This window comes from Siniperca chuatsi, linkage group LG17 (assembly GCF_020085105.1).
Source record: "Siniperca chuatsi isolate FFG_IHB_CAS linkage group LG17, ASM2008510v1, whole genome shotgun sequence".
Taxonomy (NCBI): domain Eukaryota; kingdom Metazoa; phylum Chordata; class Actinopteri; order Centrarchiformes; family Sinipercidae; genus Siniperca; species Siniperca chuatsi.
This window is the reverse complement of record NC_058058.1, coordinates 16,470,471-16,491,632: the sequence shown is the minus strand read 5'-3', so window position 1 is coordinate 16,491,632 and position 21,162 is coordinate 16,470,471. Positions and strand designations below refer to the sequence as shown.

At 42.7% G+C, this 21,162-nt stretch overlaps 1 protein-coding gene across 3 annotated transcripts; it reads left to right on the top strand.

Moving 5' to 3' along the window:
• Positions 1-1,769: 1,769 nt before the first annotated feature.
• On the top strand, positions 1,770-17,261 carry cspg5b (chondroitin sulfate proteoglycan 5b). 3 transcript variants are annotated; one of them, XM_044172307.1, is made up of 7 exons: positions 1,770-2,482; positions 8,105-8,882; positions 10,144-10,332; positions 10,853-10,931; positions 11,435-11,497; positions 13,519-13,683; positions 16,032-17,261. In XM_044172307.1, exons 1-7 carry the CDS (start codon positions 2,401-2,403, stop codon positions 16,647-16,649), a joined length of 1,974 nt encoding a protein of 657 aa, XP_044028242.1. In that variant the 5' UTR covers positions 1,770-2,400; the 3' UTR covers positions 16,650-17,261. The 3 variants fall into 3 exon arrangements, with proteins under 3 accessions (XP_044028242.1, XP_044028243.1, XP_044028241.1); XM_044172308.1 differs by lacking the exon at positions 11,435-11,497 and having other exon boundaries at positions 1,772-2,482; XM_044172306.1 differs by lacking the exon at positions 11,435-11,497 and having other exon boundaries at positions 1,775-2,482; positions 10,853-11,015.
• Positions 17,262-21,162: the final 3,901 nt, after the last annotated feature.

The window sequence follows — 21,162 nt, the reverse complement described above, 5'->3', positions numbered from 1 at the left end:
GATCTTTCAAAAACCCAAGAGGTCTTTCAACAGCAGGAAGAAGAGCTACTACTGTGGTACTACTTGAGTGAATTTTGAATATAAAAGTTATTTACTTTGTCTTTTCTGTCACAACAGCTGTAACTTTCATGAGTAGAGGTAAACATACTCAGATGAACTCTTTACATAGTTCTAGTATGCTAAAAATTTTAAATACACATATTGATGCACACTAAAGTTTTATTCAAGAGATGAACTTCCATTCTGCTGCTCTGAAAAGACCACACTCTGCTACCTGCTCATTCCATACATATTGTAGGCTTTATGGATGTAGATGTAGTTTAATAAGCAGCCTTTTCTTCACCTAGAGTGGATGCTGCCACATTGGACACACACTCACTGACACACACTGGGAATTCACTGGAGGGGATTTGGACATCCTGTCTACCTCTCACTGTTCAGCACAGGAACAGGATGGAAAAAGCGACGTGGCCTGAGCACAACATGCACAAACACATGCACGCACAGAGCTTGGCGTTGACTAAGGTGTGCTATTCTTCCATTCTGGTTCTCAGTAAGACCCATCTGTTCATCCTGCACAAAAAAACACTTCTCTTTCGTCCCCATACAGTTTACAAACCAACATATCCTGCCTGTAAAAAGCCAAATACTGGAATTAATTCAGTCGCTATAGGAAGAGTGAGAGTTTAAAGATAGGACGTACATGCTTGTGTGTTTTTATCATGGCAGATATGTGTGTGTCGGGGAGGTGGGGGTGGGGGGACGCAATTTCGTTCTGCTCTGTTTGGCAGTGCATCAGTGAACTTTTTTCTGTTTCTCCATCTCCAGCTCCCTCTCTTCAATGTTCGCCCATGCCTGTCCATCCTTTGAATTCCATCACACACACCCTCTCTCTCTCTCTCTCTCTCTCTCTCTCTCTCTCTCCCACTCTTGTAGCTGTCCCTTTCTCCATCTTTCCCTCTCTCACTCTGCCAGCTTCTTCTTATACAAAATCCCACTCGTCTGTCATTGAGAATGGGGGTTTGAGGTGTGGACTCAGTTTAGATTTGGTGTTTTTTGGAGGATAACTGATGGGGAACAGCAGGACGCTGCGCACAGCAGGGGCTGGGATCAATTCACTCTTGATTCAATGAGAAATGAGTGAAACTGCACTTTTTTCACTAGGGACAGAGCATTTGGTCTTAATTATTTCATAATGTATTTGACATAATCTCATTTAGGAGGAGAGTGGGTAGCCCTCAGCAGGCCATTTTGTTAGCTGTTTGTGACAGCAAAGGAGACAGAGAAACAGGAAAATGAATTAGTGTCAGAGAGCAGTTATTACATAAATGTATTTGGAAGAAATTATATTATGGCATTTAGGGTGATAGAGGGAAAGATATAAAATCTAGTGGTGCAAAGGCAGTGTGACAAGTGATGTGTGTGTGTGTGTGTTAGGGTGTCTTGTGGGAATGGGAGAGAAAATAATGGAAATTACTGTGTAAAGGGGGGCTTTTTAGTGGTCAGGGCTGTGTGTGTGTGTATGGTGGGGGTGATACAGCAGCAGATGCCATTGTCTGGAGCCTATATCACAATATAACAGTAAGAGGATTATCCACCCACTGTGCGTGCATGCGCGCGCACACACACACACACACACACACACACACACACACACACACACACACACACCTCTTTGCTGGCCAAAGGCAACATGCACCCAAATAACCCCCTGACATATAAACACCACCCAGGGAGAGAGAGAGAGACTCTTGGACATAATGTTCACACACATCAGCTGTGGCGTAAAATGGAGCATATTGACTCCAGTGACAACAGACGCTGCTTAAATCCCCCACTCAGCTTCATTCTACATCAGCAGGCTGAGGCTGGACACTGAGACCGGGTGTGTATCTGTGTGTGTGCACTTTGACACCCAAACGCATTGTGCGCGCGCGCGCCGTGCCGTGCTTTGCCGCTCATCGCCTCTGTGGCCAAAGGGAAAAGCTTAACGGACCGCATGCAGGCAGGCAGGCAGCGACGAACCCGGCTCATTAAAATCTCGTCTGCAGACCCTCCCCCGGACGCGCGCAGTAGGCTACTACTACAGCTCCCCGCGGTGCTGCCGACGGACCCCAAAGCACAGAGTGCGACGCACGCGCGCTAAAGGTGTGGAGGAGAGGGCACCCGCTCGGTACAATGGAACCGAACCCAAGCCGTTAAACGGTTCAGAGACACACACACAACAGCTGTGAGGGAGGCTAAAGGTTGGGGAGGATAACGGCGACATGGCGAAAACGGGCAAGATCTGAACTTTGGAGGATCCGCTGTGAGGATTATCGTACAGCCCCACAATCTGACCGGCACAACGAGGAACGGGATCACAGTCTGCATCAGTGTGTCAAACGGATAGCCAACGGTATGGCGCGCGCTGACAGTCGTTTGGGGACCTGGCAGGTGCTACTGACCATCTCAATGGTCATCATCCCCCTGTCTGCTCACGGTAAGTCCACTGCACTACTGGAGTCCCACCCTGTGCGTGTGTATGTGCAAGAAAGCGCGCACGTGAATGAATCAAATCACACCTGCATTGGCATATGATATGGAAAATGACTAATAGCCTACAATTGTCCGTGTATGCGGCATGGGAATGCAACTGCCATTTAAAATTTGGGCATTGTTGGTTAATTTTCAATACCCTAATCTTTTTATTGTCAGTACTGAGTCTTCAAGCCTACTGACAGTAACCTGCTGAGCAATGATAGGCTGGTTTTGAATGGACACTAATATTTTAAATGCATTAATAATGAATTGCATTTTGGTATTAATAGGCTAATGTCATTGGGCTCATTTTTACACATAAAATAGCATTCAAACTGTCAATCAATTACTATGTTGTGCTGACAAATCCAATGGTATGATCTGATATTTTCTGTCTCGATTGTCTGTATCGATCATTAACGACACTTGAACCACTGACAGTGGCCATGCTCCGGCCAATCTCATGTCCATTCAGAGTGTGAGGGGGGAAAAACTCTCCCTCCTGTAACTATTTAACGCAAAGGTAGGCTAACTGACGAAAAGTTATACGCTCTATTGTACATCTGTATAAAGAAGGAAGACAGGCATGTGGGTGATCAGAGAGAGACAGAGACATTTGACAGTTAATTACTGCAGCTGCGTCTCGCGGCGGCGGTGCGTGGCCCAGACAAAGGCGGGATTAGGTATACTGTGGCCAGGCTACAGGAGGCCTATTCACGGCGCTGAAAGGACTGAATTCCTCCAGACATTCAGGGGAAGCCGGGCCCGCTACATCACTGCCCCCCTTCGCCTTCTAATTTACTGTCCATCCCTTGAGAGACACGGAGACAGGCAGTGTGGGAACGAAAATCTGACAAAAACAGTCTTTAGCCTACTCTGTCTGTCTGTCTGTCTGGCACACACGCGTGCGTGCGCGCGCTGAGAGTAGTGAAAATGTGTAAAATCTTGGAAATGTAGAAATTAGCTCTGCTGCCGCTGCCCAGCAACAGGGTGGCTCGTGCACGCAGAGGGTCGCCGGGGTTCAGTGGGAACGCGCTTCCACTACACCCCCAACCCCCTCTCGCCGCATCTCGCGCCCTCAATGTGTAACCAGGCGTTAGCGCTGACATATTGACCGGCAAATGAAAGCCTGCCTCTCATGATTTAAACCCCAGCGACCACGTGGCTGTCGATATGTGATTCAGGAGCAAAGTATAGGTAAATCTTCATTCATTTCATTGGCCATCTGGAGAGAATAATAAGTGTGAGAAATTATATTTTTTCTCTCTCGCTTTCTTCTCACTTGTGATGAATCTGTAGGGCTCAGTAGGCTAAACTATGGTTACCCAATTTTTCAGTCAAGCCAACTTTAACACATGCTACAGCTCATGCACAGAATTCTGCTTTCATAGCAGCTCTGTGATATTAAATGATCATATAAAACTAGAGCTGCAACATATTTTCGTTATTGATTAATTTGCCAGTTATTTTCTAGATTAAGCAGTTTATTGTTTGGACTATAAAATGTCAGAAAGTAGGCAGAAATGTCCATCAGAATTCCCTAAAGCCCAAGTTGACATCTTGAAAGTGCTTGTTTGTCAAGTATTTTTTATCCCCCAAATCACATTTTTGCTTTAAAGACTAATTATTTCAGCTCTATATCAAACCAATAAATCAATCCACATGTACACACAAAGATACAGAAACACAGATTGTCCTTTATAGCAAGCTGAGTGAATGCATACTGTTAGGTCCATCTGCCCCATAGCCCCAGAAAGCTCATGACATCATGTCACAAGAGATCAGATCATCAGTATCACACACACACACACACACACACAGAGAGAGAGAAGTGGAGGAAGAATACTATTTATAGGAAAACTAAAATGCACACAGGTTAATGGGTTGATGTTGATGTTGCAGCTTGACCAATCAAAGGTGTCAAAAACAAATGATAAGAGATACACTCAGAGCAGCTGGACACATGCAGTGCAACATTTTACAATTAACGCAGTTTGATTGTAAAAATAGTTAAGGGTTTGTGATTTTGAATTTTTAAGATTGCATGTTATAGTTCTCATTCTCATAAACATATAGCTCTGTGTATTAACTGGATCCACCACTGACTGGGTGCTGACTGTGAATATAGTGGTTATCATAAACGTCTTTCTCATATAGTTGTTAAGTGTCCATAAACAGGTTCATGTGTGTGAATGTGGGTAGTTACAAAGTAGGACTAGTTGCAACAACAGTTTGCAGGACAGCTACCCATAATTCCCACTGATTCCTGCTGGTAAGTCGAAGGCTGTTGGGAATCTGTATTCTAGCCAATCACAGTGACCTCAGGTAAAACTTGTTACCATGGTGACATGCTCAGCGTGATGCCAGAGGTGAAGAGCTGAGCAGCAGTTAAAGGCACAAGTCACACCATTTCTAAGCTGGAAATCAAATTGCTAAGCAGGGGCTCGTGCATTCAATTTGCCCATCTTGCTCTTGTAATCTCTTCATGTTCTCTTTTGCTCTTGTAATCTCTGTAAGACTGCTGGCCAGCTGCTAACAGGATGCTGCATCTAAGTCTCGACAGGGAACAAATTGGCAGATTGAACCTTTCAATGAAATTTTAATCTGTTCCGTAATCAGTTTGAACTGGTGGAGCACATCTATCTCTTTGACAAACTGTGAAACATTCAAGTTCATTCCATCTCCGTTTTCCCAGAGATGGAGTTGGCATATCAACACTTACTGACTGGCTGGCTGATTGATTGAAAAACAAGAGAGCGAGAGAGCGAACACTGGATTCTCTGTTTCCACTGCAACTCCCTCACTCCGCTTCTCCTTTCAACATGGCACCTCTTTACATCTCACCATGGCAACTGTGGTGTGTGTGTGTGTATGAGGTGAATCTCATGGTTCCTCAGCCACCACTAGTCTTCGTGACTCGAAGCACGTTCAGATGGTTTTAGTATTAGCTCTGAATGAAGTGCCAGACACTGAAAGCAGTGATCTCATTGGACACGGTGATTTCAGGGTGGCAGTTTTAGAGAAGCCGTCCAGCCAAGTATTTGGTTGAGTTTGGCCATTTGAGCAGATGTACCAGGCCAGTGGAAAAGTGTGAAATGGGTTCTTGAAATTCAGTCAACTGTGGGAACATTACCACCAGTGCAAGAAAAATATTCCCAAAACGGTGCAACAGCAGGGTCTTCTTTCTTTCTTTCTTTTGCCTTTTTGGTTACCCTTAAAGATATAGTTTGACATTTTGAGAAATGCACAATTTTGCTTTTTTGCCAAGAGTTCAATCAGAAAATTGATACCATTCTAATATTTCTTGACAAGATATGAAGCTACTGTACCACCAACAGCCAGTTAGCTTAGCTTAGCTTAGCTTAGCAAAAAGACTAGAAACAGCTAGTTCGGCTCTGTCGCTAATTTCTGAACTTTAGAGGTGTTGGTAAGTGGATTTTGTCATCTTTGGACAGAGCCAGGCTAGCTGTTGCTCCCTGTTTCCAGTCTTTGTGCCAAGCTAAGCTAAGCTAACTGGCTGCCGTCAGTATCTTCACATTTAGCATACAGACACGAGAGTGGTATCAATCTATCGAATAAGCGTATTTTCCAAAATGTCTTTAAAATCAATTTATTCCACACTGTCGTACAGTATATAGTGCATATTATCAGGTTCCAACTCTTTCCAACTCTTGATTGAAGCCATATGATGTTTACACTGAGTTGAATATACAAACCCAAGACCTGTGTTTTAATGGCTGTCCCATTCTGTCAAATGGAAATCTTCCCCAAAATTCACCCCAACAGGTTTGGTATTTTTGGAAACTTTTGGATCTCCACTTGAAGTTAAAAGAGTTCTGTGGGTTTGAACAATGTCTGGCTGCACAGCATAAGTTTGTAATGACTTGGTGGCCTGCTGCATGTTAATAGGTTTTAAGAATTCCTGTCCGTCTGTACCTTTCTGTCCTCTCTCTTGTTCTTTCTCTGTCGGTCTCTTTGCCTCTGTGACTATATGTGTATGTGCATCTTTCTCTGCATTTTGCCAAGTACAGGAGAAGTGTCTGACCAGTCAGCCTCTAACCTATTGCTCTAAATCCTAATCTAATCTTCACCCAGTCACCAGAGCACATTAGTCAGTCACTCAATGTGCCTAATCCTATATCGCCACAGTCTGATTGCACAGCAATCTTCAGCTTTTGTTCTGATTTCTTTGGCAATTAATCACTTAACTCTTAAATGTTAACCACAGTGGGGTTTTTGCTGAGCTGGACGTTTCCACAAATCAGCTCTCTCATGAAAACAGATTTTGTGCATATTGCATATTTTATTGTATTGTGTTTGTCAAATTCAGCAGAATTTACGGTGAAGGATATGGTGACATAACTGTGTTCTCCTAGAAAACTAGCCTGGTACAGCCTTAAGGCATCTCTGCAGAATATTGTAGGGATCCATTTAAATTATTAATGCCTCATCCTTTGACTCTTTATCAAACAAAACACAGTCAGTACCTTGGGATTAGCTCCCATTAAAAAAAAAGTTATATATGTGTATACAAGCCTTTGTTTATCATGTTGTTGTCTACATTTAGACAAGATTACAGAAAATAAGTGATAAACTCCCACACTAATCTGTCATTGATGCAGTATTAACAATAAGATTATGTTAAAGGGGGAATCAATTGATTTTACAGATAGAAGTCAGTTTACCTGTCATATGGAGTACTATTCAGCCTGTGAAATCAGCTGTATGATGTTTTCCGTGGCTCTGGAGAAGCTTCACAAACCCTGGTGATGTCATCAGGGTTATCTCACAGCTTGGGCTTGGGGACTACATTTTTTTGATGGAAAGTCTATGTTATACACTGGCTCTACATTTTAGGAAATGCCCTTTCTTGTTGAGAGTTAGATGAGAAGATTGATACCACATATCCATGCGTTCAGTATGTAGCTACAGCCAGTCAGCTTAGCTTAGCACAAAGACTAGAAATAGGGGGAAACAGCTAGCCTGGCTCAGTCCAAAGGTAACAAAATCTACCAACCAGCCCCTGTAAAGCTCACTAATTAACATAATATCTTGTTTCTTTAATCTGTACAAAAAAAGTTTTGGTTATATTCAGGAGTTTTTCTTGGTCAAGTGCAGTAACTTCCTGGAGTCTCTGCTGGTTGCCTGGCAACCTCACAGTGACATGGATTAGGTGAGCTTTAGAGATGCTGGTAGGTGGATTTCATTACTTTTAGACAGAGTCAGACTAGCTGTTTCCTATTGTTTCCCATCGTAATACTATGCTAAGCTAACAGGTGGCTGGCTGTAGCTTCATATTGAACGGACAGATGGGAGTGGTATCGATCTTCCCATTTAACTCTTGACGCAAAAGTGAAAGACATGGGTGTTAGCCAGGCAGATAGGGTCTGATAAAAAGACATAATTGAGTTGAATAATGGGAAACGTAGCATCAAGTGTTTTTGGAGCTCAAAAGTCAGGATATTTCGGCCTTTGGTTTTGACCATTCTTTGTTTAATTCAATTCTTGGCGAGTCCCCCAACTTTATGGATGTGCAATACTAAATTGCTGGATTGCCTCTTTAATGGCTTTTTGTGTCTGACAGGGAGGCATTCACTGGCCAGGCGCCATCATCACCATAACCAATCATCTGTCAACAAGGAGGCCTTGAACACCAGGATGGTGCTCAGTGATGACTCGGCAGAGAGGGAGCACCTGATCGGAGCAGGGCTCGGGCTCGGGGCTAAACTCCCACTCAGCTCCACCAAACATCACCATTCTCATAAACATGCCCACCTAGACATCGTAGAAGAGGACCCCCCTGTGGGGGAGGAGCTCATTGCAGGAGGGGCGGGTCCAGACCAGCCCGGAAACCCCTTGTCCGATGACGTCATCACTGTGGAGTTTCACAGCCCTGCGCCAGATATTGTGCCCTCTGATGTTGCTCTGGATTGGGCCAAAGCCCCAAAACCCCAGAAGCAAAAAGGGGGAGACCCTACTGCATGGACGCTTTCGGACTTTTACGACTACCTGTCCCCTGATGACGACCTCTCGGCGTTAGATACGACCCCAGAACCTGAGCCCACTGTTTCACCCCTGGCTGACATGGAGGATGAGAATCCTCTCCTGGCTGGTTCTCCTGCTGTTCCTGACAATGTGAGGCCTAACGTGGACAGCGGACCCTCCTTACCAGCTCCTCCCATGCCAGGGCTGGACAAGGGTGATGGGTTAGGCTTAGGTGGCGCCATGGGGACTGATGGCTGCAGGCTGGGCTTTGTTCGATCTGGGCCTGGGGTGTGTGTGTCTCAGTGTGACATTGAATCCAATTTCTGCTTCAATGGAGGAGTGTGCACCGTGGTGGCAGGAATGGGAGCCTTCTGCAGGTGAGAAAAACACACTTAAACACTTACACCGCACTGGCTGGTTTGTTGTTCTTGGGTAAATTGTAAGGAGGATTCCTTTTCATTATAATGTTTAGTAATGAACAATGAGGAAATGTCCGTTTTTTGTAGTATTTACAAGCAGGCACAGACCTTTTAGAGGAAAACTGGTACACATGCATATGTACAGTATGTGAGTGGCAGCAGGGGTGTTGTTAGGGGCTAAAATATTCCCCTTTTTAATTGTCCTGTTGGGATGATTTCCAATATGTTCGCTCTCCAGCACAAAAGAAAAGATTTAGGACACTTCAGACAAGAGTACAGACACTGAAAACACAGACACGCACATAGATAGAAGGTTGGCTTAATGTGTCATGAGGGTTCGTCAAGATCACAGCAGGGTCCCCAGAGGATTAGCTCAGTTTTGGGGGCAGGGGGTAAAGAGTGTGTATGTATGTGTGTGTGTGTGTGTGTGTGTGTGCTCATAGGCTGGTGACAGCTGATGTAGACACACATAGTATGCACACAAAGAAAGTATCAGGAAAATGAAAATACAGTAAGGTCAAGGAGGGACACACATACAAATAAACACACACACACACACACACACACACTCCTCGTGCACATACGCACTCATTTAGACACACATACTTGTGCACACACACACACACACACACATTCACAGACACACACACCACGCCTTGATAGCACCATCTGTCCTGTCCAGCAGCCTCAGTGTAAGCTTGGAGGTAAACTGTTGCTCATCTCATCATACCTGCTGAGTAATAGTACACACACACACACACACACACATACACACACACACACACACACACACACTCATATGGACACACTTCAAACACACGTTCAAACTCTCGCATTCAATTGCACAGAGAACGTCAGGAACATGGAAAAGATAAACACACACATGCACGCACGTATCCTGATCCTTTGATCTCATTAAAGGCTAGGCGGTGGGCTGAATCCCTGCTTTGCTGGACAGGCCTCAGGACACCATGTCATCATCAGCTCTGAGTACCATTTTACACTCTTTACTCTGGCTTACATGCTGTGGCTATAAATATGGTAAATACACTAGTGCAGTGAGTACACACTCTTATTTAACCTCTTGGCTTTTTTTATACAGCAGGTCAGAAGAGAGGAAAGTTGATGCTAAGGGCTGTTTTCTGACCACAAAAATGACTCAAAGTGTTACATTGATCAAAAAGGCCAATATTGCTACTTTGTGTCGCTTTGCATCCAGGTGCAATGTGCAGGACTACATCTGGAACAAAGGCACGCGCTGCGATTGGGCGATCACAGAGTTCCAGGTGATGTGTGTGGTGGTGGGCGTGTCCTCCCTGGTGCTCATCCTCCTCTTCATGATTATCGTGTTCTTTGCCAAAAGGCTGCACCGCCTCAAGAATGAGAACAGGCGCCTTCGCAAACGCAGGTGTGTGTGTGTGTGTGTGTGTGTGACTGGGACATGAGAATGTAAAAATATGTGTTGTGAGTCACACTATGTGGTGTGTGTCAGTCTAACTCCTGTGACTTTACAACCTAATGACTGATAAAGCATGGTGAAATCAAATGATGAAGAGAGCATAGCAAGAGAGAAAGTGAGGGAGTGAGGGGAGAATGGAGCTAAATGGAGATGAAGACAAGTGTAGAACAAGCAGTGAACAGTGAGAAAAATCCATCTAATCAAATCAAATTAGATTTTATAGTCACCAGCCGCAATGTAGTCTTTAGAGTTGATGTAATTCCCTTTAGTGTCCACTGAATTATTTATTTATGTTCTTAGACTGTGATGATACATTTTTGTGTGTGATGTCTGTGTGTCTACAAGAGGTTTTAACCCCAGTTTCACAGTGTGCAGAGCGATGTAGGAAAATGTGGACCCGGACAGATACAAATTCACAGAACGCAAAAAAAAGACATATTAACTGCAAATATTTTTTGCCCTCCTGCAGTAAGTACCGCCCACAGAGCAGCGAGCCACAGACGGACGGCCTCTCAGTTTCCACAACAGCCGACGGCTCGCAGCCAAACGTAAGGAAACTGTGTGACACCCCTCCTGCCGCTCCCCAAGCTCACACTCACAACCTGGCGTACTATGACAACATTATCTGTCAGGTACGCCCCAAATCTCCTCATGTTTATTCTCCCTTTTCTCTCCTTCCATTCATCTTCTTCGTCTTTGTCTTTCTGTTCCATCATCTGCATCTACGATTTCTTTTCTCTTCGTCTGTCTGTTTTCTGTTATAACCTCCATCTATTTTCCTCTTTGTTCATGATGTCCTCTCCTGTGTTTTAGATGGTGATTTGATTTTTGTATCTGTCTGGGTTTGTCTTTCTCTGTACATGACCATCTGTCTGTTTTGATCCACAGTACTAACACCCAACTACTAACTTAAGCTCGTAATGTTATGCACACATCTAACTCACCTTGGCGCCCTCTTAAATCAGTAACTTCTCATTGGGATTTCCAGCTACACTTGTGAATGTACGGTATGTGTGTGTTTAATTCTTTTCACACTCACCGATCCCCTCAGAGGCCATCAACAACCAGCTATACCTGGGAATATAAACCCAGAAACCCTTATAACCACTTCCAGGTAAGCAGAGTAGAAACGTCCACATTGCCTGCAGCAGTTTCCCTCCCTGGCTTTGCTTTGAACTTACCCACTGTGCAACTGCTAGATGCCAGATTTTGGCTCTCCTTTTTGTTGCAAACCTCACTTCCACAAACTCTTCTGGCATCTGATCTTGTATCCCCTGTATACCACGTACACTGTAGGTGAAATGATTAATCACCTCCTGCAAGGCTTCCTGCAACCAGTTGTTCAGAGGTGTTATGTAGTCACCGCTGTGTGAATAAATAGCAAGTTCCCACATTTGCTGCCTCCCTTACCTGTGCCTTTGCAGCTTCCTGAGATGCTCAATGAGGAAACCGAGCCTCCATTTTGTTTTAAGTGCTCGCTTCGCTCTTGTGCCCATAAAGCTCAGACAGACAGCCATTTTAGGGTCCCTGTGCAGCAGGTTTCCCATTTTATACCCAATTCTCTTCCAAAGGTTGTGCATGTAGTGCTTCTATAAAATGAATTTCATTCTGTAGCAGCATGTTTGTGTGTGTCCGTGAATATAAATGTGTATGCACTGATGCATTAATTTCTATCCATGTTTGTGTGTCTGTGTGTGTGTGTGGCAGATTTATGTGTGCCCCTGTTTGGTATTCATCAATCAAACTTGCCTACTGGGTTACTAAGCCAACACAGTATATAAGGTTACTGATGCATGGTTACAATTTTAATCTCAATAAACAATGATTGTAACAGAGATAGATAGTGTTCAATAGACAGTGTATAAAGTCTGTGAACAAAAGCATTTTGCTCCCATGACGTTTAGCGAGTTTTGTCCAGCAGTAGCCAGTGCGACTGATCGATGGTGTCCTACTTACTGCCTGCTGTGCCGATGACCTTCATATGTCTGTGAAATGCCAATTAATCGATGGCTTTAACATTTACACATGCAGATGTACACAGACACAATACTTTTGTGGTCATACAAACACAGACCTCTCTAATTACATGCATTTACTACATTTAACACAGATGCACTCTGCAAATACAAGCACACACTGATCAATCACTCAAATCAAAATCATATATTCATTTTCACTCCATTACCCATACTTGGCTGGGCTAAATGAAGTGAAGAAATTGTGACTTGCTTTTTTTAATATAAGCCACTGCTCTCAGAGCTCTGCTGGCATTTCAGTGCAGTGGTTATAGATGAAGGTCTGTGATTCCCAGATGCTCTAAATGTCAGGTCTAGAGTCTAAAAAGCCCTGCAGACACATGGTCTGCAATGCAGTGTTTTAAAAGTCAGCGATTTTTTTTTTTTAAATGCTTATGCATGATTATAAGCATACAAGTCCAGTATCAGTCCATATAGTGACCCGTATCAGTTCAAGAATGATCATCTCTAGCATGGGGAAGAAGATTTTTGCTTTGGACATTAATGAAATGTTGTTGTTTTTAATTTTAATTTTTTGTTTAGTTTTTAATTTACATTCATTTTTAACCAGTCAAAAGTGCTTGGAAATTCGGTATGACCAATTCCCCTGCAATGTCCTTTTCATTTATAAATTTACTATTATACATGGAGAAGCCAGTATGTTCTTTTTCACCTTTTGGTGAGCTTACCTGTGAGGGTGAAATGCGCCACCGATGTTCATGGAGTCCTTCTATTTTGTGTATGTTTTGTTGAATGCTGCATTTGCCAGAGCACAACTAGTGGGTTTTCCTGTTAAATGACTAACTAGTGTAGTGAATTGGATATGTCAAGAAATGCTACCCTTTCCCTTCAAATGACATAAAATACACATTTGATACACAAGAAATGATACAATAATAAATCAGGATAGGAAAGCTATTTTCTATTTTCTTCAAGGGAGCTTGGACACATGCAGAAAAGCATGTATATACTTTCTTGCAGGTCCACACACACCCAAACATACAAAGATGAGGAGCTGATGCACTTTAAGGTTGCAGACCATCTACTTACCTGTGTCCTGTGTGTGTGTGTTTATTGAGGAGCGTGTGCATGTATAAAAAGTCACAAACTCTCCCAACAGGATGAGCCTCCGAAGCAGGAGGACCCAGCAAAGTCCCCACAACCCAAGGAAGAGGGATCAATGAACATCCTCAACTCTCATTCCCCCAAACATGAGAACAACCGCCCAACCTCTGTCGTCCACAACCACGGCCACACCCCGAACAACACAGAGGAGAACGCTGAGGTAAACATGCACCAGAACAATCTGGTATAATATCACCATCTGTTAAAGTGTGCTGCTGGAGAATCAGACCAAAATATTTAATGCGCACACAAACAACAACATCTGTATAGGTTAACATTGTTTACACCTGCATACTGTGTATTTTAAACAGTCCAATCAGGCCTAATATCAAAAATAAGCACAACACAATTTAAGCATACAACTTGAGAAGCACAATAGTCCTGTTTACAAGGCTGCCATGCCAGTGCTGATCATATAGCGGCGCTGCTGCCTCCTTTCTTTCCTCTATCCGCCTCTTACGCTGGACTAAAATCTCTGGCTTGGACCAACTAATGACTGACTTTCCTCTCTACTGATGCCCTGCCTTGGTCTTTGGCCAATGAACTCTTGCTCCTTCATTGTCTCCGCCGCCCCGACCCCACCCCACCCACCCCACCCCTTACTGTCTCTCTCTCTGCCCGCATGCATTGGTGTTATCAACAAAAAGTGTCTGAAAACGTAATATTTGCAAAAGAAGTAAGTGGAAATCAAGTGAATCTGTATTTGAGAAATATTCATGTTTGACATTGCTAATAAGTGGATATGTCTAGATTACATGAGGTCAAAGTAATTGCTTGGAGTTGATATTTGAATCTATATACATATATTATACACGCTGTGTCTTGGTTTTCAATGTGATTTATAATACTTTAATGTACTTGAGGTTCTTTTGTACTTTTTTGGGTATACATGGAGGATTATAGTTCACAGTTGTGGGAATAAATATTTTTAATTTTATCCAGCTTGTCCCTGTGTGTTGCTATGAGCTCTACTTTCCCTTCAGTCTCTCTCTTTCTCTGCATGTCTGCTCATGATGAAGCTAACTACTGCCCAACTGCTCCCATGCTAATAATAACTGAATGCACGGCTGACCCTGCTTTTGTGCTACAGTAGGCTGCTCACAGGTTACACCACACAAACAGTGGTGACTGTGTGCCCATTCAGCACCACGGACAGCTCTCCAAAATGAATGGGAGCTAGTTCTATGCCCCTTCTGTCTTTGAGTTTTTATTAATAAGAAACAGTCGTGAATGTTGAAATATCTGTTCTGAGCTTTCTTTTTTGTATTACTTTATACTTTTTTACTAGGCAATATTTGTTTTGTTGCACAAATCCAACTTCACCTTTAATCTTTACTGTAATACTCACATTTTACAGGCCTTCACAGTTGTGGCCCATGGTCATTTCTATTCACAGCCCATTTCACTAATTATCTGCTTTTTTATTTGTCATGTTCTTAAATATTTATAAATTGTTGTCCTGTTTTATTTCTCCGTGTCTAACGCTGATCATTTGTACTTGTCATCTGTCCTCTATCCATGGATGGATTACTGAATGGGCCTACCGGGCACAGGCCAAAGGGGCCCCAAAGCCAGAGCCTCTATTCAAAGTTACTGCAATTATCATTTCTTATTGGAAAGTCAAAGACACACTTAAAAGTAGAGATGTCCTGATCATATTTTTGTATCCTGATTGTTCTTGACATTAAAATTTGTAGGTCTACTTTAAGAAAATATGTAAATATAACCTGTATTACAGGTTTCTTTTAAATAGTCTCCTGTACCATTTTGTACAGTATGCTGTGCTGTAGTATTTTGTATGACGTCTGTGGAGAGGTGTGTCAGTGAGGATATGCTGATTTATACATTTCCAGCATGAACAAAATAGTGATATTCAGGAACTGTTTTCAACCAATACCAGAACCATCTCTCAGTAATTGTTAAAGCAATAGATCACATGGCTACTTGTATGTAAAAGGGGCTGTTTGTAGTGATGAACCCAATTATCATTATTATAGAATTATCACACAATTCTGCAGTTCCCCTCAGCTCCATGGAGCTCATTTCTAGCTCATTGTTTTGGTTTTCCAGCCCCAACTTTACTGTTTTGGTTCACTCTCACCGCTCTCGTAGCATCGTTTTCGGCCGCAGCAGGCAACTGTTTTCAGCTAAAAAGCTCTAAAAACCCACTGTATGCTACCTGCCCAGCACCAAATGGCAGACAGACAAAGTGGTGCATTTAGCAGCTAAACACATCTTTTTGCTAACAAGTTTTTTTTTTTTTTTTTTTTTTTGCTAACTTAAATGTGGCATGTCAGTGCTGAGATCACAGCTTGTTTCCACTGCCCCAAAGTGGCTAAGAAATCAGTTGTTGCAGATTTAAGATATTGTGTCTGTGCCCAGGGGTCCACTGTCTCATAATTCATCCATGCCTGTATTTGTTTGTATATTTTTATTTCAGTTATTTTCACCTTTGTGACTGTCCCTACATTGTTGCATCCTTCTCTACTTAACATATTTCCACATCAGGATGGAGTCACTATTGGCCTGGAAGTACTCCTCCCCAAAGATGCCAAGCTCCACGCAGAGACCAGCCCGCCCCTTCAGTATGATGTCTTCCTCTACAAGGTTGCCAACAATGAAGACTCTTCCTCTCCCAGCCATGCCCCTCCCACTCACAGCGCCAACTCTTACTCCTCTCATCCCATGCCCAAATCGCCCAAGACACCCAAGTCGCCCAAGATGCCTAAGTCACCCAAATCACCCAAACACCCAACCAGTAACCGTGAACCCTTGTCCGGGAGGCACTCCTCACCTGGCCGTCACTCCTCACCTGGTCGCCACCCATCACCCAGTCGTCATTCTGTGCCTGGGTGTTATTCTTCCCCCACCTGCCATCCGTCCTCCCACCACTCTCCCTCCCAGTACAAATGCATGCCTGCTTCCTCCTCCACCCCGCCTCAGTTACGCAGGCCTAGAGGTCGGTCGCAAGCTCCAGGCTCAGAACACTCAATCACTGGGAGAGATTACCAGAGTGGACACATTCGTCCATCCCCCTCCTCCCCTCACCTCACCCAGCCTCCTCCATCACCATCCAGAGTCAAGTACAGCCCGGTCAGCACCCGGTCCCTGCCACCACTCTCCTGACCGGCCTCCAACCAGCCTGGCATCCATACATTGAAACGCACAAACATCTGTCATGCTCTAATCCATCCAGCGATGTGTCCATCATGGCTCTAACTCTTTTATTAGTGATTTATAAATCATTTATCCATCCATCTATCATCCATCTTTGCACCCTGCCTCCCCACATTTATACCGAGAGGACGAGCACATCACCTGGTCTTGGGCCATGGAGCCAGAAAACTAGAACTGGGACAACTCTGCATGCACCACACTCTCTCAAACTCAGACATGGATGCACCAAAATGCACACATAAAACACTGCGTAGTCTCTGCAGCCAAACATCCACACCTTCATGTAAATAACAACCTCTCAAAGCTCAGGTTACTGTTCACACAAGCACAAAATGAAACACTACAAGTGAACACGCTCTCTTAGCATGGTGCCAACGTCAGCGACAGCTGAGGATATAGTTCATAAAGGTCTCATAGAGGTCTACTACATTAGCCTTAGTGTTATTAATGGTTTATATAAATCTTTTGCTATTCAGTGTATAAGATTGTTTCATGTTTTCACAGGCTTTTTTGGTATGTTTTTCATGTTTCTAATCCTCAATAAATAGATAATACAACAAAGCATGCAATACTGTGTTCTAAAGATGGAGAGAGCTAAGAGGAACAAAGCAAACAAAGACTAAAAGAGACAGCAAGGCTAAGAGAGGATTTTCCTCTAGTGCTGCCAAGCTGCGTGTTAAAAAATATGAGGGACTCTGCCGCCCCCTTGCGGACACAGCAAACACTGCAACATGAACAGCAAAACTAAGACCCCTGTAAATCTGGAGCTCCAGGTACAGGTTTAAAATCATCAGTGGAATAATATATAAGCACAAACTACAGTATAAACTATAGTGTGTTAATTATGTACATGTGTCTCCATATTCCTGCGTGTACTTGCAGCTTGATATCCACTTAAAGGTGGATATGGCTGGGGGTACGCGATTCTAATCCAATACACGACTTTTTGTCAAATTCAGCGAATATCTCCTCACGCTGTCCCTGTGTTCGGACCAGCGTTGCCAGATAGGAAATGTTAAACTATTGTATCACAGGCTTAAATTTATCGTATTTTAAGGAAAATTATTGTACACGAGTCATAACCAGGAGAACGAAAATGCGTAAATGTGTTAATTTTACAAGACACTTATTTAAACGGATTTTTGACACGCGTACAAATCTACCCACATCTAGTTTGTTTTTTTAAAGCAGGCTGACGTAGCTATGATGCGCGGAAGGGGATGTGTCCACAAGTCTATCAGTCTGACAGTTTTGTAAAAGCCTCATATTAATTAAAATCAAAATTAAATCACCAGAAGTTTAGCTAATTATCTTCTCTCGTGCAAACTCTCTTCAGCGTCGAGCGGAGGAGCCGTGCCTATTGCGTCATGAGCAACAAAGCCTACACAAAGCATGATTGGCTCGAAAGAGGACACGTGAGAAGGGATGCGTAAACACCGTAAATACAGACGTATGATCCATATTGCTATAATTATGTCGTTAACCGAATTTTAGACAGCGTAGACTAAAATAAACTCCTAATTGTAAGCATCACAAAATGGTCACATACATTATGGCACTTTTGGCATTACTGATCATACATCGTACAGAGGGCGAAATTATTGTACAAATATGATACTTATCGCACATCTGGCCATGCTGCTTTGTACACAGCCCTGGCTCTGTAAATGGGAAATAAACAAAGTGACTTGGACTGAGCCACACAACTCTATTCCAGCCATGATTTGTGTGTCAGGTAGCGTTAAATGACTTGCCCACGGACATTCAGCTTACTTTCTAGTTTGCTAAGATATGCTGTTGTTGAGATGTTAGCTATAGTAGCAGCGGAGTTGTGAGCTGCTGTGCTGCTCTGGGAAACATCTCGTCCTCTCTGGCTGTTAGTTTAACAGCAGCAACTGTAGCAACAGTTTGCTAATCCACAATTTAGCTAACATTAGTTAGTTACATTACTTGCTGTGTTGTTCGCTCTATATCACGTAAGAAGATGTAACTATAGCTGAAGAGCGGCCACTCTGGCCACAAGTGACATTTACCAGACAATGTAAAATGCTAAAACATAGTTTAACTGTAACTTAAGTATAGAAGAGTCATAAAGTCAGCAAACTAATTTGGTAATATCAGTTACAGAGCAATATACCTAAAGTTTGCTAACATTAGCTGCTATAAGCTACTTGTCATACCAGACCAACTAAGGCTGTGACTTAGAAACAAAACCCCTAAATGTGTTGTTATTATGAAGGCAGATCTTCATTTGTAAGGATAATAATGTGTTATTTCTTTACCAGTCAGCTCTTCCTTTTTGCATTTAAAAATAATGTCAAATTATTTATTGTTGGTAGTTTATATTTATATATATTAATATTATATATATAGTTTATTAAACTGATGAAAAAAGTTGTTATATCAGAAATATCCGAAATCCTATTTTTCCGCTCAGCCTTTGAAGAGGTGTGTTGGCGTCCATGTTTGATTGACAGGTGAGTCGGCAGGAAGAGAAGCAGCAGGGAAAATACAAAATAAAGTAAAGTTTACAAGTTTACTGGACACTGTAATGACAGCCGGTGTTTAGTTAGCAGTGGCATTGAAGAGTGAGAAACACAGCAGCATCTAAACTGACCAAAGACATCAGCAGGTACGTTTTTTAACTTGTTTAATGTGCTGCATCTGACTAGCTAATTAGCTATCTGACGTTAGCAGTGCACTTTTCCCGGGTGAACGTGCGTTTGGTCGCTCATTCAACAAGCTAAGCTGCTGGACAAGACCAGTTCATGTTTGTAGGTTTGATAAGAAGGAGGTTTGTGCCTCTCATGCATATTTTTGTACAACACAAGAGTAATTATTTTGTATGAAAATCTAGAATAATTTAATGAAGTAACATCATCATAGACTGATAATAAAACATTTAATTTTGGTTTATACTGTATAAATTATGCAAAGACATGTAATTTCCGGCTAACATCTTTGTTTGGATTAGGAAAAAGAGGTGCAAATTGGGAAACCCGGCTAAAAATCTTTAGAAACAGTTAGAAGAGGCTTTCTGTTATTCCCTTTGAACCCCTTTATCTGCTGCTAGTTTCTCCTGCACTTTCTATTATGTTGTTACTGTATTATTAATAATGTGAGGGGCAGTGCTTCTATCCTCTTTGGTGTTCAGGATGTGGATCTGCTCGTCTCTGGCAGCTTTAGGCCATTCAAATTAAACATCTAACATATTTCCCACAATGTGACCTCCTCCTCCTCGGTGGTGAACAGCTGTAGGCTGCAGTGGCTCAGCTCTTTTGTTCTCTGACTTTTTCCTGGATGAAAAGCACCTTCTCCTCCCAGATGGATCAGGTGAAGGTGAAGTTATCCTTCCTGCTGTTCTCATTCATCAGAAATAGGCCGTGTTGACATGAAAAGAGTAATTGACAGGTTTTAAAGTGGAGTCTGTATCTCTCAGTGACACTCAGATGCCTCTGAAGAGCTCTCCTGTCCTGCTCTACCTGCAGTGTGCTTACAGTGTGTCCTCAGTTGTCAGGGTTTTTTTAGCTGTTGAAGCATCAAGAAATTCCCCAGCACTTTTTCTACAAGGACATGGAAAAGGTCAGTGGTCTTAATAAAGTTTGATTTTGGAGTGACCCTGAAACAGAAACAGTCCTTACTTGGAAATATAATTAAGTTTTTCTGGAAATCGTGTTTCTTTATGGGTGCATGAAAGAACATTTGATTCAATCTGTGGGTCTATAGATGACCTGGCCTTCTTTTAAATCCATGTGTACTCACTTATGATAGGTGAAATAACATAATACATTTAGCAATATTAAAAGGTAATTGATTCTTGTGGAACAATACCAAAATAGTGTTGGTGGTTAAAGGTGAATAACTATTTAAATAACATCAAGAGTAACTCTTCACATTGCTGCAGTGATGTAGATGTATACTCCAGGGTGTCTCAGTACACTGTGACATCACTGTTGGGTGTGGTTACAGATGCAACAGAGGGAACTTCTGACCACAACCAACCATATAATATGAAACAGGCTTGAATATATGATCTCCACAGTAGATCATTCCAGAGGATTAATGGTTTGAAACAGAGCAAACGTACAGAAGATACCACATCCTTCCTCAGAGAAGAAACTTGCTGTCCCTACAGATCCACTAAAGTATCTGGCTGCAAACTCTGGTCCTATTATCTTAGCAGGGTGTACGTTTGGGGGTCAGTCTAGTGATGATTTTTCACCATCCGGGTTTTATCCTATAAAGAGGTCAGTTGTCACAGATCACAGCCAGATGTAGTAGCAGTCTGCTTGAACAAAGACTACTTTAAAATAACCTCTCGGGCTTGGTCTGACCAATAAAATACTTAGAACAAATGTGAAATCATCCACATAAATGTCCATGAAAAACACATTGAAGGCCTTAAAGTTTGATTGTAAAAAATATTACAGTTTATTATTAAATGTGCAGGGTTTCATGAACG